We start from the raw sequence: 18,381 nt of genomic DNA, 5'->3' as shown, positions 1-18,381 counted from the left end.
CCCTCTGCAAAGGTATTTTCTTAGAGAGAAGCTAAGTCTAAGAATAGCCATACATTTGACTCCTGTAAACATGTCATGAAGAAGGAGCCCTCACCTTTGTTGACAATGTAATCAGATCTGGGGCCCCTCAAAGCTAGGGTCATAGGATAGGACCTAGACTTACGGAATGAGGAAAAGGAAGGCACAGGGATGCCCTAGCTTAAGTTTGCTTTCCGTTGTCACTACTTGTAGAGCAGCAGTCCCCAACCTTTTTGGCACCAGGGATCATTTTCATGGAAGACGATTTTTCCATGGACTGGTGTGGGGAAGGATGGTTTTGGGATGATTCAAGCGCATTACATTTATTGTGCACTTTTTTCTATTATTATTACATTGTAATATATAATGAAATAATTACACAACTCACCATAGGTTGGACCCCTGTTGCAGAGGCCTGATGGATTGCTGAGTGAGCAAGTGTATCCAGAAAGCTTAGAGGATCTCACTGTCCTATACCTTGGAAGTTCTAGGACAAAGGTCTGTTCTATTCTCTATTGAATTGATATTGGTGTAGTATCCCTGACTAATTCTGCTCTGGGGTCCCATACTTTCATAGGACCTGCTTGTGTCCAAAATATTTTGTCCTTTCCCTTTCTGCCCAAGTTCTGCTGGCAAAACCTCGTTTCCAGCATATTAAATTACTTTAAGTTTGGCCTTTTGACACTTCCCTTGGGCTGTTTTCTTCTTGGCTCTGTCTGAACTTTGGGAAATGAATATTTTTAACACCCACTCATTAAATGCCCAGTCTGACAGCTGGTCCTCTGGCCTCTGGAAGGACCACTAGCCAGGTGGTCAGAGAGACCCACAGATCAATACATGAATACTATCCAGGGAATATTAGCAGTAATGGCTCAATCTGGACCTACCCATTAAACGACAATTGTGAGTTTTAAGTAGATGTCACAGACTGGAAATTTGCAGTCAAAAGTCAAATTATCTTTTACCGAATCAGTTCTGGACATGAGGAAGGACTTACCCATGCTTCCCTGGAGTGGGCACCAGGACGATCTCTCTTCCTGCCTCGTTGTGGGGCAGCAGCCGGGCGACGTACCGCCCCGAGGGCTGCAGGTGCCTGTGCACGGAGACGGCCAGCGTGCAGCGCTCACTGCTGCTCCGCATCCACGGGCTCAGGATGGTGTGCTTGGAGTCCGCTGAGGTGTTGAGGAGGAGGAAGGAGCCTGGAAAGAGATAGGGAAAGTGCATCTGCAGATGTGTCCAGGCAAGAGGACCAGCAGCAGCCCTGTGGCCAGACTCAGAGACCAAGAGCATCAAAGTCAGAGATGTTTTCTGTTTCTTCTCTGCCCACACCCAGCCCTCTTCCTCCTCTCTTAGATTTTCTTTGTAAATAGCATGACCTGATGCACCTGGATGGTGACTGGGGACAAGGGCCCTGTAATCAGACAGACCAAGGTCCTAACCTCAGTTCCCTGCTTCCTAGCTCTATGTCCTTGAGCCTCCGGCATTTCATCTGTAAAACACGGATAAAAACATCTATTTTAAGAGACTCTTGCTCCTTTGCTTACTACTTGAATGATCTTGGGCAAAGCATGAACTTTCCTAGGTTTCAGTTTCCTCCTTTACAAAATGGGGTGAGAAGAGTTGGCTGAACTAAATAATCTCTTATGATCCATTTCAGCTCTTGAGTCTATGAGTCATGTGAATTTGCAACTGGTCTCCACAAAGAAAGCCCTACAAATCCTCCGACCCCCCCACTGGTGCCGTGCCTGTGGCAGAGTTTCCCTCTGGGGCAAGGCAGCGCAGGTTCCAGTAGCACAGGCCAAATGACCTACAAGAGACCGACATTCATGGGGATTACTGTCAGCATAAAAGCACAGCACCATTTTATTGTTCCAGGCATTCCCTCGGATGCATTAATTTTATTTGCTGCACTTCCACATTGAGGTTTTGGACCACTAGATGCTGCTCCCTTTGCAGTGGAAACCTATTCCAACAAAATGCCCATCTTCCCCGGTGGGTAGCAGCTAACGGGCCCTCCGACTTCTTGAGCTATCCCTGGCATTCGAAGGTCTTCCACAGACAACCTGGTTTACCAAATAGGTAAGTGAACTGGCAGCCTGCAATAAAGAACAACATAGTGAAAGAGGGGGATTCCTACCAGAAGCAAAGCTTTTTTCAAGAAGAAAGTATTGTGCCAGGAATTGGAGATTTGCAATATTCTTCAAATGCGTAAAAGTGACTTCTGGTTAAAATCAGGATGAGGGGAGCACAAGACTGTTTCCGAGCTGGACCAGCAATGGGAACCCTCTGTGCTTGTTGGGGAGTTTCAGCATGGCATATGGGCCTGTGCAAAGTAATCTACAGCCCTCAGTAAATAATCTGTATTATTAACCTATTTTACAGTGGGGGAAATGTTCTTGTCATGGGCACTGGGAAAAGGAAAGGACTTAGAACCAAAGACTTAGAATTGGGATTGTCTAATACATGTCCTCTTGCTTCCCTAGAGAAGCAGACTGGGGAATCAGATGCAGAATGACTTGTCCAAAGACTTCAGGTCTGAACTTGGGGAAATAAATATCTTTAACACACATGAACCAGACACAGTTCTGGCCTTCAAGGAACTCCTGGTCTACCAAGTGTAAAAGTAGAGGTTATAAAGTCAGAACATACATACAGATAAAGCACTTTGGGAGGCCACAGGAAGGAGACAGTAGGTTCAGGTGAAAGAGTCATAAAGAAGTGGCTTTTGACCTAGTTCTTACAGTGAGAGAAAAACAAAGATATTGGCAGAACTGACCTTGCAGAAGTTGAGGGGAAGAGGAGTAAAGACATAAAGGGAGAAGATGTTTTGCTAAAGAGTGGGACACATGGAGAGCAGGCTGGGAAATGAGGAATGCCAGGGTGGCAGGGGCTGGGAACAGACCATAGAGAGCATTGCATTCCTAGCTGAAGATTTCCAACTTTATTTTGTGGATAATAGGGAGCCAGATATTTAGAGCAGGACAGTGACACCATCAGAGTGGTGCTTCAGGAGGATTGATCTGGTACGGTGGGGAGAGTGGGATCAATACTGACCCAACCTCATCCTACTCTACCAGTCCACACTAGGGCAAGGAGGTGGCTAAATGCAAGTTCAAGGTGTTTCATACGTCACTCTTATAAGCAAAGGCAGTGTGTTGGGGGTGGACTGGGATTTCCAGTACTGGGTTAGGGTATATCTGGCCAGAGCAGCTAAGGGTCCTGGAAGTATCTCTGGGTCCTCTGGCCTCTAAAAGGACCACTAGCCAGGGTGGCAGAGGCAGTCACAGATCAATACGTGAGATGCTACCCAGGGAATATTGGCGGTAATGGCTCAATCTGGACCTACCCATTAAAGGACAATTGTAAATTTTAAGTAGATATCACAGACTCTAGAAATTTGCAGCCCAAAGTCAAATCACCTTGCTCTAGGGCAGAGTCTTGCTCCAGACTCTTTAGGGGATGGTCTGGGTCAGGATGAAGCCAATCCCGTGTTCTGTGACAATTTACACATAAGAGAGTGGCAACTGTGCCCTGGTCTGAGGCCTTTCTCTGATGTTTTCCGGTTGGTAGAACGACGAGTAGAAACCATGACTGTTCTGTAGCTACCGAAGGGAAGAATGTGGGTGCACTGCAGGAGGTGTCCCCCTCCTTCTCAGAAAGAGGGAACCTCAAAAATCAAGCTGAAAGTGTTAGGGTGTCGGGGACAGGGGCTCTCTCTGTGTCACTGCTCCTCCAGCCCAGGTGTGGCAACACAGGGAAATTCTATCCCCGTAATCCGGCACCTCAATAATGAGACTCTTTCAGAGCTGACTGGAAGACAGATTATTTTTCCAGTTCTAATATGTGAGACGATGTTTATATGAATTTTATTTTCTACAACTGGACTGTCAATAAGACACTGAGCTTAAAGTATTTTCACTCTCAATGAAACTCTATAGTTGAGAGCTATCTCTTCATCAGCGGCTTTCCTCCACCAAAAAAGAAAAGGGAAAAAAATACATTTCATAAGCTCCTTGGGATATTGTCAGTATAAATCTTTTAAAGTCAGTAAGAATTTATTTCTCCTCTCCCTCTTTTCTGTTTCCTGTTTATTTTGCTTGGGGCGAGGCGAAGCTCCCGGGGTCCTTTCTCATTAAGCAGGACGGCCTCGCAGCTCACAGACCTTCGCCCAGGGGGCCGTGCGGAGTGGAGACGCAGATCAAAGAGCCCTGCTTACGCGGTGCCGGCACCATGCTTCTGCTGTCATTGGATCATGTTGATGTGTGCAATGATTAAATATGAAACGGGTATTATTTTTACCTCTGCTCACCAACCTAGGGATGTGCTGCTCTCATCTCGACCAGCAAGGCTCAAACTATAGGCCAGCAACAAAGCATCATGAACCCAGAGGTCAGACTCTTTCATGTGTGACCAGTTATAGTATAGGCCTTAGACAAATTATTTAAACTTTTTAAATCTTAGTTTGCTCAAATTTAATATGGGCATAGCCCACCTCCTGTGGCTGCAGTGATTATATTAAATAACATGTGTCACGTGGGCAGTACAGCAGTTGCCCATAGTAGGCATGTCATAAATGTCATTTCCCTGCTTTGAGGGGTGTCTTGGTCTGGAATTACTTTGATCTAGCACTAAACTTGGAATCAGAAGGACTGAATCTGAGCCCTAGCTCTGCTGCTACCAAGCTTCCTTTGTTTATAAAATGAAAGAGTTGGAAAGAATCTCTAAGGATTCTTACAGCTCCAAACCGTCAGTAATTCTATCTGCCTGCCTAGAATATTATTAATCTAAAGGAACTGAGTCAAGTCTCCAAGCCCCCAAGTCCTAAACTCTTCTTCTCCTAATTCACCTCTCTGAGGGTTTTGTACTAACAGTTTCAATCAATTGAGCAAACACTCTGTGAACTTTCCTGAGAAGTAAACTCTGATTCCCTGCCCTGCCTTCCTCTCTCCCAGTTTACACAAATACATCCCTGGGAACAGCTCCTGTTCTAGCATCATTTCTTTTTGTAGATACTACTGCTATAGGCTGGCACCAGCTCTACCTGGTGGGTAACACAATGCTTGCCACATGGCAGGTACTCAATGATCCTTAAAATCAAAGTAATGTATACATATGGCAAACAATCAAATATATACATATGGCAAGGAACCCAATAATAATAATTTTTTAAAAAACTATCCCTAAACCTTGCTTACCCCAACCAAGTCCCCCACACTGGAAGGGACATTTTTAAGGATTTCTAATTTCTTTAGGTGGCCTTCATAATTCTAAATATTATGATCATAGTGTTATTTGTGGGTGCAACAACTCTAGACTTTTTACATTGATGGTTCAATAAGAAAAATGATACTACCCCTCTTCCAGTTCTTAATTTTTTAAATCTTCATTTTTAAAAATCACCATTTTTTAATTGCTTGCCTTTTTAACTTTACATGATCGATTTATTACTTGTCCATGAGCTTTAGACAGCATCGCTTGATCTTCTCACTGTGGAATGAGGCTGTTGGTCTTCCTGCCTCTCCTCATCTTTTTCCTCTGCCACATCCACCCCCAGACCAGCTGTACTTTGCTTTAGCTTGTCAAGGTTGTATAAGAATGATTAAGTCTTTGGGGTTTTGTTTACAGGTTGATGCTAAATGTTGAAAATCAATAAATAGACCTTTTATACTGATGGCTATATATTTTTTTCACTGCAATGAATAGGGTTATATTTATAAATCTTCTCTATAGATCCAATAATATTAATACATCCCACTCCAAGGAGAATGTTTTGAGAATCAGGACCAAATGAATTCTCTCTCTCTGCCCCACCCCCGTCTCTCACCCCTAACCCTTGCTTTTTGCATTGTCACTTGTCCAAAGTGTGGCACAATTAAATTTGCCTTATATATGAATCAGGATTTTCTCATGTTGTTTATTTTACATCTACCTTCTTCACCGTATCACTGACATCCCTGTAGGCTCCTTGAGAAATCAGTCCCTTTTTCTTTTTTAATTTGTACCAGTTGCTTTCTGGGCCTCCTGTACAAGGATTATTCTGGAATTTCTTTTCACGGTGACTTTATATTAGTCCCACCTCCTCAGAAAACTTCCTCAGGGGGACATTTCTCTGTGCATCTTTGAATATCTGAAATATTTTGTTTCGTCTTTATACTTGATTAATAGTTTTTCTTGCTATGGTTTCTGGATTAGAAATTTTGCCTCGGGAATTTGAAGGCCTAGCTTCAGTGTTTTCTAGTATCGCATTACTGAGGAGAAGTCTGCTGCTGGTTTTATTTGTAGTTGATCTGTTTTTTTTTTTTTTTTTTCCTTTGGAAGCTTTTAGGATTTCTCTTTAACCCTAAAGTTCTGAAATTTTAATACAGTGTATCCACGTATGGATCTATTTAAAAATTCATCCGTGGCATTTTGCAATGTACCTAGACATGAATCTTTCTTTTTCATGCTGCTCGTTATTCCTATGTTGGGTGTTGTTTAATTATTCACACAGGAGAGACCAGGGCAGCTCACGGGAACTGTCTGTCCACAGATGGCATTTGGTCTTTGGGCAGAATTTGCCTGGTGGTGAGGGGCAGGGACAGGCCAGTTTGCAGGTGCCCACTCCCCAACACCCACAGAAAGGGGATGTCACCCTGGGCATGACCATCCCACTGGCAGCCCTAAATCTTTCATTCCACTTGAATTTCTAGAGAAAAGCTTTCTTTTTCTGCCCTCTCTGGTTAAGCATCCTAGTACCTTTTGCTCTGGAAAAATGGGATTGAAAAAGGGGGTGAAGGCCACCTGGGTTAACCACAGAGAAAAGCTCATTCTTTCTCCTGATGCTAATCTTTCCTTCCGGGGGACCCCTCATCTGGGCTCCCTCCTCTACCTGAATCCCTTCTGCATGTCCCAGGCTGAGGCCCTGTATTTCCTCCAACCACAGCTTGCAAGCCTTCCCTCTGTCCTCTAGGACTCACTCATGCCTCCCCTTCTGCTTCTTGCTATTCCAAATTTATTCCTCTGTTGATATTCCTGTGATCTAACATTAGTGGGATCTCAGCAGAGAAGGAGACAAATGTGTGCACAATTTGCCTTTCTGAGCCAGAGGCCTCTTAATCATATTCTTTGAGTGAGAACATGAATAAACAAATGCACGGATGGACGGATTTCCATCTCAGTCAATCAAACATGATCCTGGCATCATTGGCTAATTGTCCGTAGTGCAATAAACTATTAAATCATTATTATAGGCTATTACTCATTCAGTCAATCATGATGCCACTCACGTGAGGTGGGAACTAAGGAATCCAGACAGACGACATGCAGCGTGATGCATACAGGCCTCACCGAGATGCACACCCCTAAATACAGCGTCAGGGAATCCTCTGTGCCAGCTCCCAGAGCATCTTCCATGGAACACCAGCCCCACAGGTGATCAGAGGTATTATAAGAAATCTCTGTGAGCAAATGAGTTTGAAGACTCCTGGGCTCAACAAAAGTAAACAAGCTTTTTCACTGAAGGACTTCTCAGAACCTTAGTATGCCAATAAGAGTTGTAACGCTCCAAGGGTGGAATATAAAATGAAACATTTCCCAAATTCCTTTACGCACAGAACCCTTTGGTCGTTGTGTATAATGTTCCATGGAACATGGTTTGGAAACCTTCCTTTAATCTATTTCTGCTGCAGAGACCATTTGCAGAAAGTAAGAAAGGAAAAATCATGGGGGGAGAAAAAACAAAGTAAAGCAGAGGGAAAATAAGATATCTGTACCCATAACCATCTATATCTATATCTGCAGCATCATCTATATGTTTATCTGTATCCATATCTTCTCTCAGATCTTCTCCGTCTGACTTTCAAAGTGTCCCCTCATCAAGACCTAACTAAGCTCCTTGCGGCAGAGTCATGCTTCTGGGAAGGCTCCTCTGACTTACTGCACTGGTCTCTCTACCTGAGGAGACTTGAAAATGCTACATTCCATATCTGACTTTGAGAATGTCATAGCTAGAAATCAACATGGCTGTCACGTAGCTCAATTGCTTGCATGGGAGAGAAAACCAAGAAGCAAAGAAGTTCAGGACTTGCCCAAGGTCGCACAGCACATGAGTGGTGGATCTGGGATGAGAAACAAGGTTTTCAGACTCCCTGTCCAGTAGGACACTGGGTCTCTGCCTGTCCACAGAAGGAATCTACAGAGACATTTCAGTCAAATGGCCTGGGGTTTGGCTCCCAGTTGCCTCCAGACGTCACTTTCCTTTCTCTGCACTCTCATAACTCTTGAGCATCAGGCCAGAAACTGGTCTCAAGCTCTTCTTACTGTCCCCAGCAGTCACAGTTTAAGGCCTGGGCAGGTGGGACCCGGACAGATGGGTCCGCCTTTTGAAATCACTCGTGGGGCTTAGGATGGCCCTACAATGGCTGTCCATGAGGTCTTATGAATCTGCCAAAGCAAATTAGAACCACTGAAAGAGTCCCCTTGTTGTTTATTTTTAAAATTCAAATTCTGCTACCCTATGCAGCCTCAACTAACGTGTTAGGTTTTGGAGCAGAATTTTGAAATTTAGAGGAAGGAGTACATGGGATTGTCCTCATTGGCATGCTTTGTAGAATAGTGGATAGCAGACATACGGAACTGCAAAGATCTAGAGGCTCTTGGAAATCACTTGGTCCAACCCCTTTCACCCTGCAGGTGAGAAAACTCAGTCCAGGAGGGTGAAGGCTAGGCCTGGCTTCCACAGCAGGCAGCGGAGCTGTGTGAGGACCCAGCTCCTGTGCATTTGTTCTGTCTCCCCGCCTTGATGTCACGTATTTAGAATTAGCTCTGGTACCCTCCACCACCAAGACTTAAATGTATTGCTTTTCTACACCTTCATTTGGAAGCACTTAGGAGAGAAATGGTACTAGTTTTTTAGATCAAGTGATTAGAAAAACCAAATGTGTTCATCAAGGGAGGGAAGGGCGGTAGAGGGAGTTGATTTTTCTGGAGAGTATTATTAATCTTAACATAATGAGCTCAGTTGTAGCCTAGAAATAGTACATTTGCACATTTAGTGAACCTCTGTAAACCAAAAATGGAAAATAACTTCTCAAGTCCAAGTTGAGGCAAAATTTCCCTAAAAATAAGATGTATTTATGCTGTATGTGTATATGTGTGTAGTAAAATATGTGTATTTATATGTATCTATGTATACATCAAAGATGGCTACACATACATACACATACATGTACATATGGATGTATATGTCTGTGTGTATATGTGGGAGTATGTTTTTCTATATCCCTTTTTAGTCTCTGATCTGTTAAAAGGAAGAAACCTTTTTTAGGGGAGACACAGAGGTGGTTTTATTTTTTTTTTAAATCGACAGATTCCATTTAGGAAAAAGGGACGAAGCCAATAATCTCTGTATACTGCATGTATGTCCTGGAGTGTCAGCAGAAAAAGATAATAAAAGGCAAAGCAAATAAATAGAAGAAAACAGAAGCTAAAGTGCTGAGAAACCTTTTTTCCTCTAAGAGCTCATTTTGGTAATCCTCAAGGAAAATAGAAAAGCACTTGATCTGACAAGAAGGAGAAAAGAGAACCAAATGCAAATGAAACAATTGATTTAATTCAATGAGAAATGGTCGAAGGAGAGACAAAAGCACCTGCTGGAGGAGGAGTAAAGAAGGGATGGAGTTAGAGGAACAGGGTCCTCTGTCCTCAGTAGAACAGAGCCGCTTGGAGAGAGAGAAGCACAGAATCAAGGTTTCCCTTTTCCATCTCGGTTCTTAGCTCTAGAATCAGATTGTTCAGTTTTGCTTTAAGTCCCAGATGTCAGGGCATAAAAATCTTCCATGTTACTTTTTAATTTTTTTGCTAAGAGTTAGTAGGTTTTATTACTTTTTTTCTGTGCATTTCATTGATTTCTTAATTAAATATTTTAAAAAGCAATTTTTTTTCCATTTCCAGTGTAGGAGTCTCTCGGCCTCATAATAATAAGTTCTGATGTTCCATATACTATGGCTCTCAGACCCCCCACTGCTGAAGACGGAGCATGAACCACGGGCAAACATTAACAGCCAACCGACGCAGCCAAGAAGCAGGGGCAGGCTGTCTGCACCACTGGGTGTCGCTTGCCTGTGGGTTTGGGAGGGCTGCCTGGGGCACCCGGAGAACATCTGGACTTCTAACTGCTCTTTCTACTTCTTGCCTACTCTGCCTCCTACCCTACCCCTGCCACACATGCTGCACATAGCAGCCAGAGCCATCTTCCTAAACATAATTTAGTTCATCATTCCTTTGTTTTAAACTCTTCATTTGCTTCCCACTAACTAGATTAAAATCCAAATTCCTTACTATGATCTACAAGAAAGGTGAGAAGAACATTGAACTTGAGCAGATTTCATACACTGGCTCACTCAACTCTCTGACCAACTTCCTTCTCTTGCCTTCTTTTATTGAGACTGGAAGTTTTAAAAATGACTTGAATTAACCAGCCTTCCTTGTAACCAGGAGTAGCCATATGCCATGGTTCTGGCTGCTGAAATGAAAGCAGAATTGTGCTCATGAGGTTGCCAAACTCAGAAAATAAAAATACAGGATACCCAGTGTGATGTGAATTTCACATAAATAATGAACACTTTTTTTTTTTAGTACAAATATGTCTGAAATATTGTGTGGGACATGCTTATATTAAAAAAAAATTGTTCATCTGAAACTCACATTTAACTGGGCATCCTGTGTTTTATCTGGCAGCCCTATGTACTAGAGATTTTGGGGGAAATTTCCCCTTTCTGCTTCTTTCTTCTTCTTGCCTGGAATATGGACATAATGCCTGGAGGTGTGGCAGTTGTTTTGTGACCATGAATTGTGGAGCACGTGGAATACAAAAATAATGAGTTAAGTAACTAATGGTGTTGTTGGATATCTTACATGGGAGCTGAACTGTCCACCTCTGGTTTTCTTGTTGTGGGAAACACAAAACACCCAAGATCCTTCTCTGGCTAAGTCACTGCAGAGTGGCCTTCTGCTGTTTTATAGCTGATGCCTTGTGAGCACAGGGATCTCGTCTGTCTTGGGTGGGCTGACTAGTGCCTAACACAAAGACAGCTACGGTTCCTTCAATAAACATTTGCTGAATGAATAAAAACAAATTGCTATTTAAGAAAAAAGCAAGTAACTCACTTATTTCCTTGTATCTTATTTAAAATAGTGTCATACTTCTTATTTAAATCCGGGAGGATATTTTTCCCTTTTGAACTGACTAGCAGCTACAGAAGGGTTATTATTTGCAACACAAAACAAATCAATTTTTAAAATGCCTGGCAGTTCAGACTCTTAAGATCAGTGTTTTTCAAATTGTGGTTTGTAACCCATTAGTGGACCATGAAATCAATTTAGTGGGTCATGACCAGCATTAAATAAAAAGGAGGAGAAGGAGGAGGAGAAGACCAGTAGGAAGAAGTAAAATGAAATTTTAAAATATCCTCATTGTAACTCTCCTTTGGGAAATAATAATGGCTTCTGATCTATATGAACACACACACACACACACACACACACACACACACAGGTTTATGTGTCCTGTGTTGTGATGTAAAATGTATTTCTTACTGTTAATCACAGTTTAAAAAAAATTGAAAGCCAGGCTCAGGATGAATATAGCTCAAATTTCAAATGTCCATACATGGAAATTACACTGGCCCAGTCCTGGTCCCTGAGTCACCTCTCTTTAGCTGGGTGACTTTGGGAGGAAAAGCAATCTGTTTGGACAGCATTTTATGATTTATAAAACTCTCTCATACAAACAATATTACAACAACCCAGTGAAATAGATGCTGTACCCAGCTGTAGCTGTGTCTCTAATAGTGGCAGCCACTAGCCACTTGTGGCTAGTGAGTATTTGAAATGTGGTTGATGCAACTGAGGAACTGAATTCAGTATATTTTATTTCATTTTAATTAATTTAAATTTAAAAACTGACACTTGATTTAGTTATTGGAAAAATATACTTGGAACAACTTGGGTATGTGAATATAATTTTTCAACTATAAATTTTATAAAATATAGATCAAGTATTTCAGATGAAAATTTAGCCTCCAAATTGAAAAATGGGCTATCAGTTAAAATACACACTAGGTTTCAAAGATTTAGTATAGAAAAAAATTATACAACATTTCATCAATAATTTTTATATTGAACACATGTCTAAATGATAATATTAGATCTATTGGGTTAAATAAAATATATTATTAAAAATTAAGTTTACTTGTTTCTTTTTACTTCTTATAATGTAGTTTCTAAAAATATCCACAATGACGTTTTTGGCTCAAATTTTCTATTAGATAGAACTGCTTTAAGGATTAAGTATCTTGCCCTTTGGCCACTAGACGGGCAAGTGCTTCAACCATCACTACAGTCCAGGTCCCTTGACTACGAATCCATGGCTCTTGCCACTAAACTACAAGCCACATCTCCCTAGGCCATGTTGTTTTTATCTTTAAAAACAGCAAGTGAACTAGAGGATGATAATAACAATGTCTAATATTTATTAAGGGCCTCCAATGTCCAGAGCACTGTGTTAGCATTTTTGAATTTTCCACAACCCTATAAGGTAGTTATATGATTACTATACCCACTTTTTAGATGGGAAAACTGAGGCTCAGAGATATCCATTAACTTGCCTGTCAGCTCAAGGTAGGGCAGACTGAGGGGCCCAGAGCCCAGGAGGTCCATGAGGAGATAACTAGATGAATGGATAGTTGGGGCCTTTCCCTGGATTTTAGCCCTCACAAAAGCAACTGGACTCTGGGAGGTAGCATGTAGCTGTTATCTCTGGAGTCTTGTTAGCTTCATTTCCTTTGGGAAATAATGGCTGTCTGATCTTGTTGCTGATTCCAATACTATATGGCAGAAATCTCCAACCTCCACAGTCCTTGAATATATAGATAAGGCTCAGAAAGGCAACTTTGTATTTGACAAATTTTCAACCAGAAAATTGAAATTTGGGCTTTGTTATTGTGGGTGCTTATTTAAAGATCTACCTGAAATGTGAGACTAAATTCCAATAACAGCCTTCAAATCTAGTGACAAATCATACTTTCCCAGGGAAATTATTTTTCTTTTGTTACATTGTTTGTGCTCATTAAATACAATTTAGAAGAGAAATGATAAAAGAAAAATTTGTCTATAGTTCTACTACTCAAACTTTCTATTGTGGGGTTTTTTTTTTTTTTTTGTCTTCCACATGCATAGGATTTTAAAAAACTATGATTTCACTAAATTTACTTTTTCACGTGGTCTTTCACCTAACATTATATCATAAGCATTTTCTATGGTTTTATGTAAGATTTGCAAACACATTTATAAATACTTATATACTATTCCAATAAGTAGACATCACATTTAATCTATTTCTTCAGTTTAGACAATTACATTGTTTCCAATTTTTTGCTATTGCTGATAAAGTTGTTTTCCTGCTTCTGTGAATATTACACTCTTTTGCTACATGTCCATCAACATGTATCAAAAACCTTAAACTGTGTATATTCTTTGGCCTAACAATTTCTTGTCTAGGAATTTGCTTTAAAGAAGGTTATTTATAAAGACTAGTTGGCAAAGTTTTTCAGCATTATTTATGTGAGTAAATATTTAGAAATGGTAAGTGTTCAACAGAGAAGATTAGTTAAGCAAGGTATGGTGTATCCACACAATAAAGTACTTCATGAAGCTGTTAAAAATATTGTCTGGAAGAATGGGGAGGATTTTTAAATATTAATAACAACAGCTTTCTTTTATTGAGTCCCAGGCACTGTGCTCATACACATTTAGGATGTAATTTAATCCTTAACAGTCCATGTATTTGGTGTTACTATTATCATGTCCTTCATTCAGATGCGGAAACAAGTTTAGAGGGTTAGGTGACTTCTCACCAGCACACAGCTGGCAATTGAACAAGCAGTGAAAGCAAGACAAACCCTGAAGTCTGTCTCCAGGGCCTACGTCCTTAACCGCCATGCTGTATGAAGACCTGGGTTGTTCACAATGTGTCATTAGATGGAAAAGGCAGTTACACAAAACAGCATGGATGGTGTGACCTCAATTTAGCAAAATAAAATAAATATATGCATGTGCATCTGGAAAATGAAAATATATGAGAGGATTCACCAAAATATTAAATGGGTAACTCTGGGTGGTAGAATATTTTTCTTTCTACTCTTTGGAATTTTCCAAAACACCTTTCTGTCTCTATGAATTTGCCTGTTTTAGATATCTCATAAAAGTGGAATCATAGAGACAGCAAGTAGAATAGAGGTCACCAGGGGCTGAGGGAGGAGATTAATGGGGAGTCCTTGTTTAATGGATACAGAGGTTTTGTTTGGGAAGGGGAAAACATTCTAGAATCAGATCATGGTGATAGTTGTACAACATTATTAATGTACTTAATGCCACAAGGCCCCCTCCTGAAGCAGAGAGCAGCCCTCACCAGACCTTGCCAAGGCCTTGATCTTGGACTTCGAAACCTCCAGAACTAAGAGAAATTAGTTTCTATTGTTTAGAAATTACCCAGTCTTGGGCATTGTTGTTGTAGTAGCACAAATGGACTAACACACCTTCCAACCCTTCAGGCTAAGCTGTGGTCTCACTCCTGCATTTGCCAAGTGTGTGGATGCTTCTGACCTTTACATTCTAATAATGGAGTTACCTGTGTCTGTCTTCCTCAGGAAACAGGCTCACTCCTTGAGAGCAGGGGTGGGCCTTTGCCATTTGCATACACTCAATGCCTAGCACAGAGAAGGAGCTCAATATTGCTTAACAGAACTGAACTCTTGATTTATATTAACTAATTGCTTACCAATGAGGCTTTATATTTTGTCTATCAGTAATGCCTGTTTCATTGCAGCACTGTCTGAACTGGCGCAGACAATGGGAATTATATTTGGGAACTGGGAATTATATTTGTTGCTTCAATTTGCATGTCTTTAATTACTAGTGAGGTTGAGTCATTTCCCCATATGTTCTTTAATTAGTTGTTTCTCCTCTTTTGTGAATTGTCTGTTTATTTCTTTGGTTCTGTTACCTACTGGAGGCTGTTTTCCTCACTGATTTGTAAGAACTTCTTAAAACCAAGCTATTAACTCTTTATCTATTGTATTTGCTAAAAGAAATTATTCTCATTTGTTCTTTACCATTTAATTTTGTTTTTAATATAAAGAATTCGAACAATTTTATGCTATCAAATCTTACATATAAGTTTACTAATTTGCCTTTTTATATTTATGAACTTGAGTGTTCTAGAATGGCCTTCCATGGTACTACTTTCCACATATACAATAATAAATGATAATAATAATCACTTTAAAGGTAAATCCTTGCTTTATGGATCTTTGGCTGAAAATTTTAAGCATAATCATATTCATAGAAATCATTAAAAAAAAAACCTAAATGAAGAGTCACTGACTTTATGTTGTAAATTAAGCTTTCTTTAGGACTTCCTTAGTCATTAGAGCTAGGGAGAGAAAAAAGCCCTAAATTTCAAGTGAGATCTAAATTACAATGCAACCGTCAAGCTGGGAGAAAGTTTAGGATAGAGCTTGCACATTGTCAGCCCTTCAGAGCACATTGACTGTTCATGGATGGGTTTTCATTTGGCTCAAGTCTTGGTCAGCATTGACTTTTAAATTTGGATTAGTCTTCAATGCTTAAAAGTCAGGAAGCAACAATCACCTGGATATCCAGACATCCACCTATTCTGGATGGAGGCAGGGAAGGAAGATCTGGTGACACTGTTTTTTTGGTGGCAATGACTGGCTGGCTTTGAGCATCCGCTACCCATTTAGATGGCCACGTCCCTCCAGTTCCCCACAATCTCCGAATTCCCTAGTGTCCCCATTACTGAGGCTGAGGGTCAGTGGCCATTTATCATCTTATCCTTGGCCCGCTTCACTCATTTAATTTACCTACCAGCCTGCTGTGGGCATTTGAGTTTGGGTTGAGGATATCAGGCTGGAATCTGCCAGATAATCTCACCACTTGTGGGGCTGTGGGGATTAAATTTAAATCCAGTTCTTCTGAACTGGGAACAGTCAATCTGTGAGTATTTGACCTGCCCATTTCTGTAAGCAGAAATCACTGTCTACTCTCCACCCCGCCCTCCAACCCTCTCTCCTCCTCCCACCTCCTTGCTTTGGATATAATGAATATGATTTATATTGAATTCAATTCAAAAATTCTGTCACTAAAGGTCAGGTAAAGAAGAAGATGGTAAAATGACCCCCACTGCAAGAGCCTGAAGATACAGTTGGTATCTTGTATCTTACATCCTAATGGAGACAGGGAATGATGGTAAATAAACGGGAGCAGACTCCCAATATCTTTGGAAAGTAGGAATGCTTTGAATTTCAAAAGTCAGAAGAAAGACAAGACCAAATATTGGTCAGTTGTCTAGGACTAAAGAAAAATAAAAGGATAATTGCTAAATATTTCTAAATACAATTTAGAAAAAAAAAATTGGTTGTAGAAAAAAAAATGGCTTTTAGGCTGTTAAAAGTATAATCTTGTGCAGCAGGAAACTACCTGAAATGCCAGGCTAAAAGATCCCAACATAGGAGAGGCTGAATTTGGAATCCTGGGTAGCTGTATCCACACCAGGTGAGGAGATGGTCAAAATGGGTCCTGAGCAGAACTTGGTGTCAGAGATTAGTACTTGTGATGGCACAACTGGTACCTGGCACAGCCCACCTGGGAGGTGCTGCAGCCTAGGTGGTTAATGCCCCCGTGCTCTGGATTCTGACCGTGTGTGCCAAATACTGTTTCTGCTATTACTTGCTGTGTGATTTTACTGGAGGGCAAAGTCTATAGTTTCTCTAAAGCGTCTATGCAATAGGGACAGTGAGAGGACCCTCTTACAGAATTGTGGGGAAGATTCATAGAGGAAACCCACGTCAAAGTGCTTAGCACACTGTCTGGCATTCAGCAAGGACTCAGTGGCTGTTCACTGTCATTATCACTGTCATCACAATCATTACTGTTGCAAACAAGATTGTCCTGGGGAACTGTGCTGCTGTCGAGACAACTTTCCCTGATGAGGGATACTAGCAATGCAGCAGGAACAAATTCTCAAGGTCACAGTCTCTGTAAAGGGACCTGAATGGTGGCAGGTAAGGCAGGGAGAACAGAAAGGCGGCCACTGTGTTTTCATAGAATCACTCTTAGTTGAATACAACAGTGATTATCAAGTCTTAGGTTTTACTAGTGATTTTCGGGGGGAGTGATTTAATGGGGAGAACTATCCAGTTTCATTTAAACTGGGAAGTGACATCAGTTTAGGGTTTTCTGATCAATATTCTACCTGCATGGGTGTATGACATGTATGACATGTATGACATACTGATGACATTTCCTAGGATTCTCAACGTTTGTTACTGGGCCTCACGGGACATGAGGTAGCCTCCATTTGGAGTTTATAAGCGTATGCTGTTTAGTCTATGTCATAAACTGTAAATATTTCTCCTCTAGACAATTTGTAGTAAATTACATTTCCATATTTTGATTTCTTTCTCTTTTCAATATTAACTGATTAAATTAAAAAAAAAAGTCTCTGCAAATGCTTTGGTTTTATTATCTGACTCTCTTCTACAGTGTTTCATAAAGCATGTGGTCTATTCCATGGATAGAAACATTTGTCATACAAATATGTAATAAAATCACATATATTTTGTTCTGTAAGTGCTGTATAGGTCTTAAGCAGGTAGGTGTTCACAGACTGATTGATGGCTGAAGAAAACCCAAATGCAACACTTTTTTAATGGAAAAGCATTTTAAAAATAAGGGAACTAAGTATCACCCTGAAACTGAGACCTATCTTCTAAAGTCTGCTCGTATGTAGCCTAGAGCACACCATCAAAAACAGCACATTTGGAAACCCTAGGGCATATTGAACGTGCTTGATGCTCAGGAAAGAAATGGTCATGAAAAATGTAGGCATTTCCTACCTACCAAGGATGCTGATGTGTTCTTGAGGACTACTCCTGAAATCATTCCAGGCAGATCCTCAGGGCTCAGAGCTCAGAGCTCACTGATCTCAGATCCTGAGGATTTTGGCAAGAGATGAGAAGTCACTCACTAGACTGGGAATAAGTAGCAGAGGTAGGTACAGATGGGTATGAGACAAAATTCCAAACCCAGGCCTCCCAAATGAATGCATTCTCCTTCATTTGAAAAACTCATTGATAGGGCACGAAATAGATTATAAGCACCTCCTAAATATAGCATTATATTGTGTGGGGTGGGGGATGTTTATAAAGGCACATATATACCCTCCTTGCCCTGAGAAAACATATAGTAGAGTGGAAAGGCAAGCAAGAACAAAACAAAAGGCACAGACAGGTCTAGCTTCTTAAT

The 18,381-nt window shown here is 40.9% G+C and overlaps 1 protein-coding gene across 1 annotated transcript in view; it reads right to left on the bottom strand.

Annotated features, from left to right (window-relative positions):
• ALK (ALK receptor tyrosine kinase) overlaps window positions 1-18,381 on the bottom strand; it is a 637,313-nt gene that overhangs the window by 286,148 nt on the left and 332,784 nt on the right. The window contains exon 4 of the mRNA XM_069494063.1: window positions 1,016-1,217. Coding sequence (XP_069350164.1) covers window positions 1,016-1,217 — 202 coding nt within the window. The remainder of the gene's footprint in view (window positions 1-1,015; window positions 1,218-18,381) is intronic.

This window comes from Eulemur rufifrons, chromosome 19 (assembly GCF_041146395.1).
Source record: "Eulemur rufifrons isolate Redbay chromosome 19, OSU_ERuf_1, whole genome shotgun sequence".
In the NCBI taxonomy this organism is placed as follows: domain Eukaryota; kingdom Metazoa; phylum Chordata; class Mammalia; order Primates; family Lemuridae; genus Eulemur; species Eulemur rufifrons.
The sequence above is the reverse complement of the archived record's forward strand: the minus strand, read 5'-3'. Positions and strand labels throughout refer to the sequence as shown.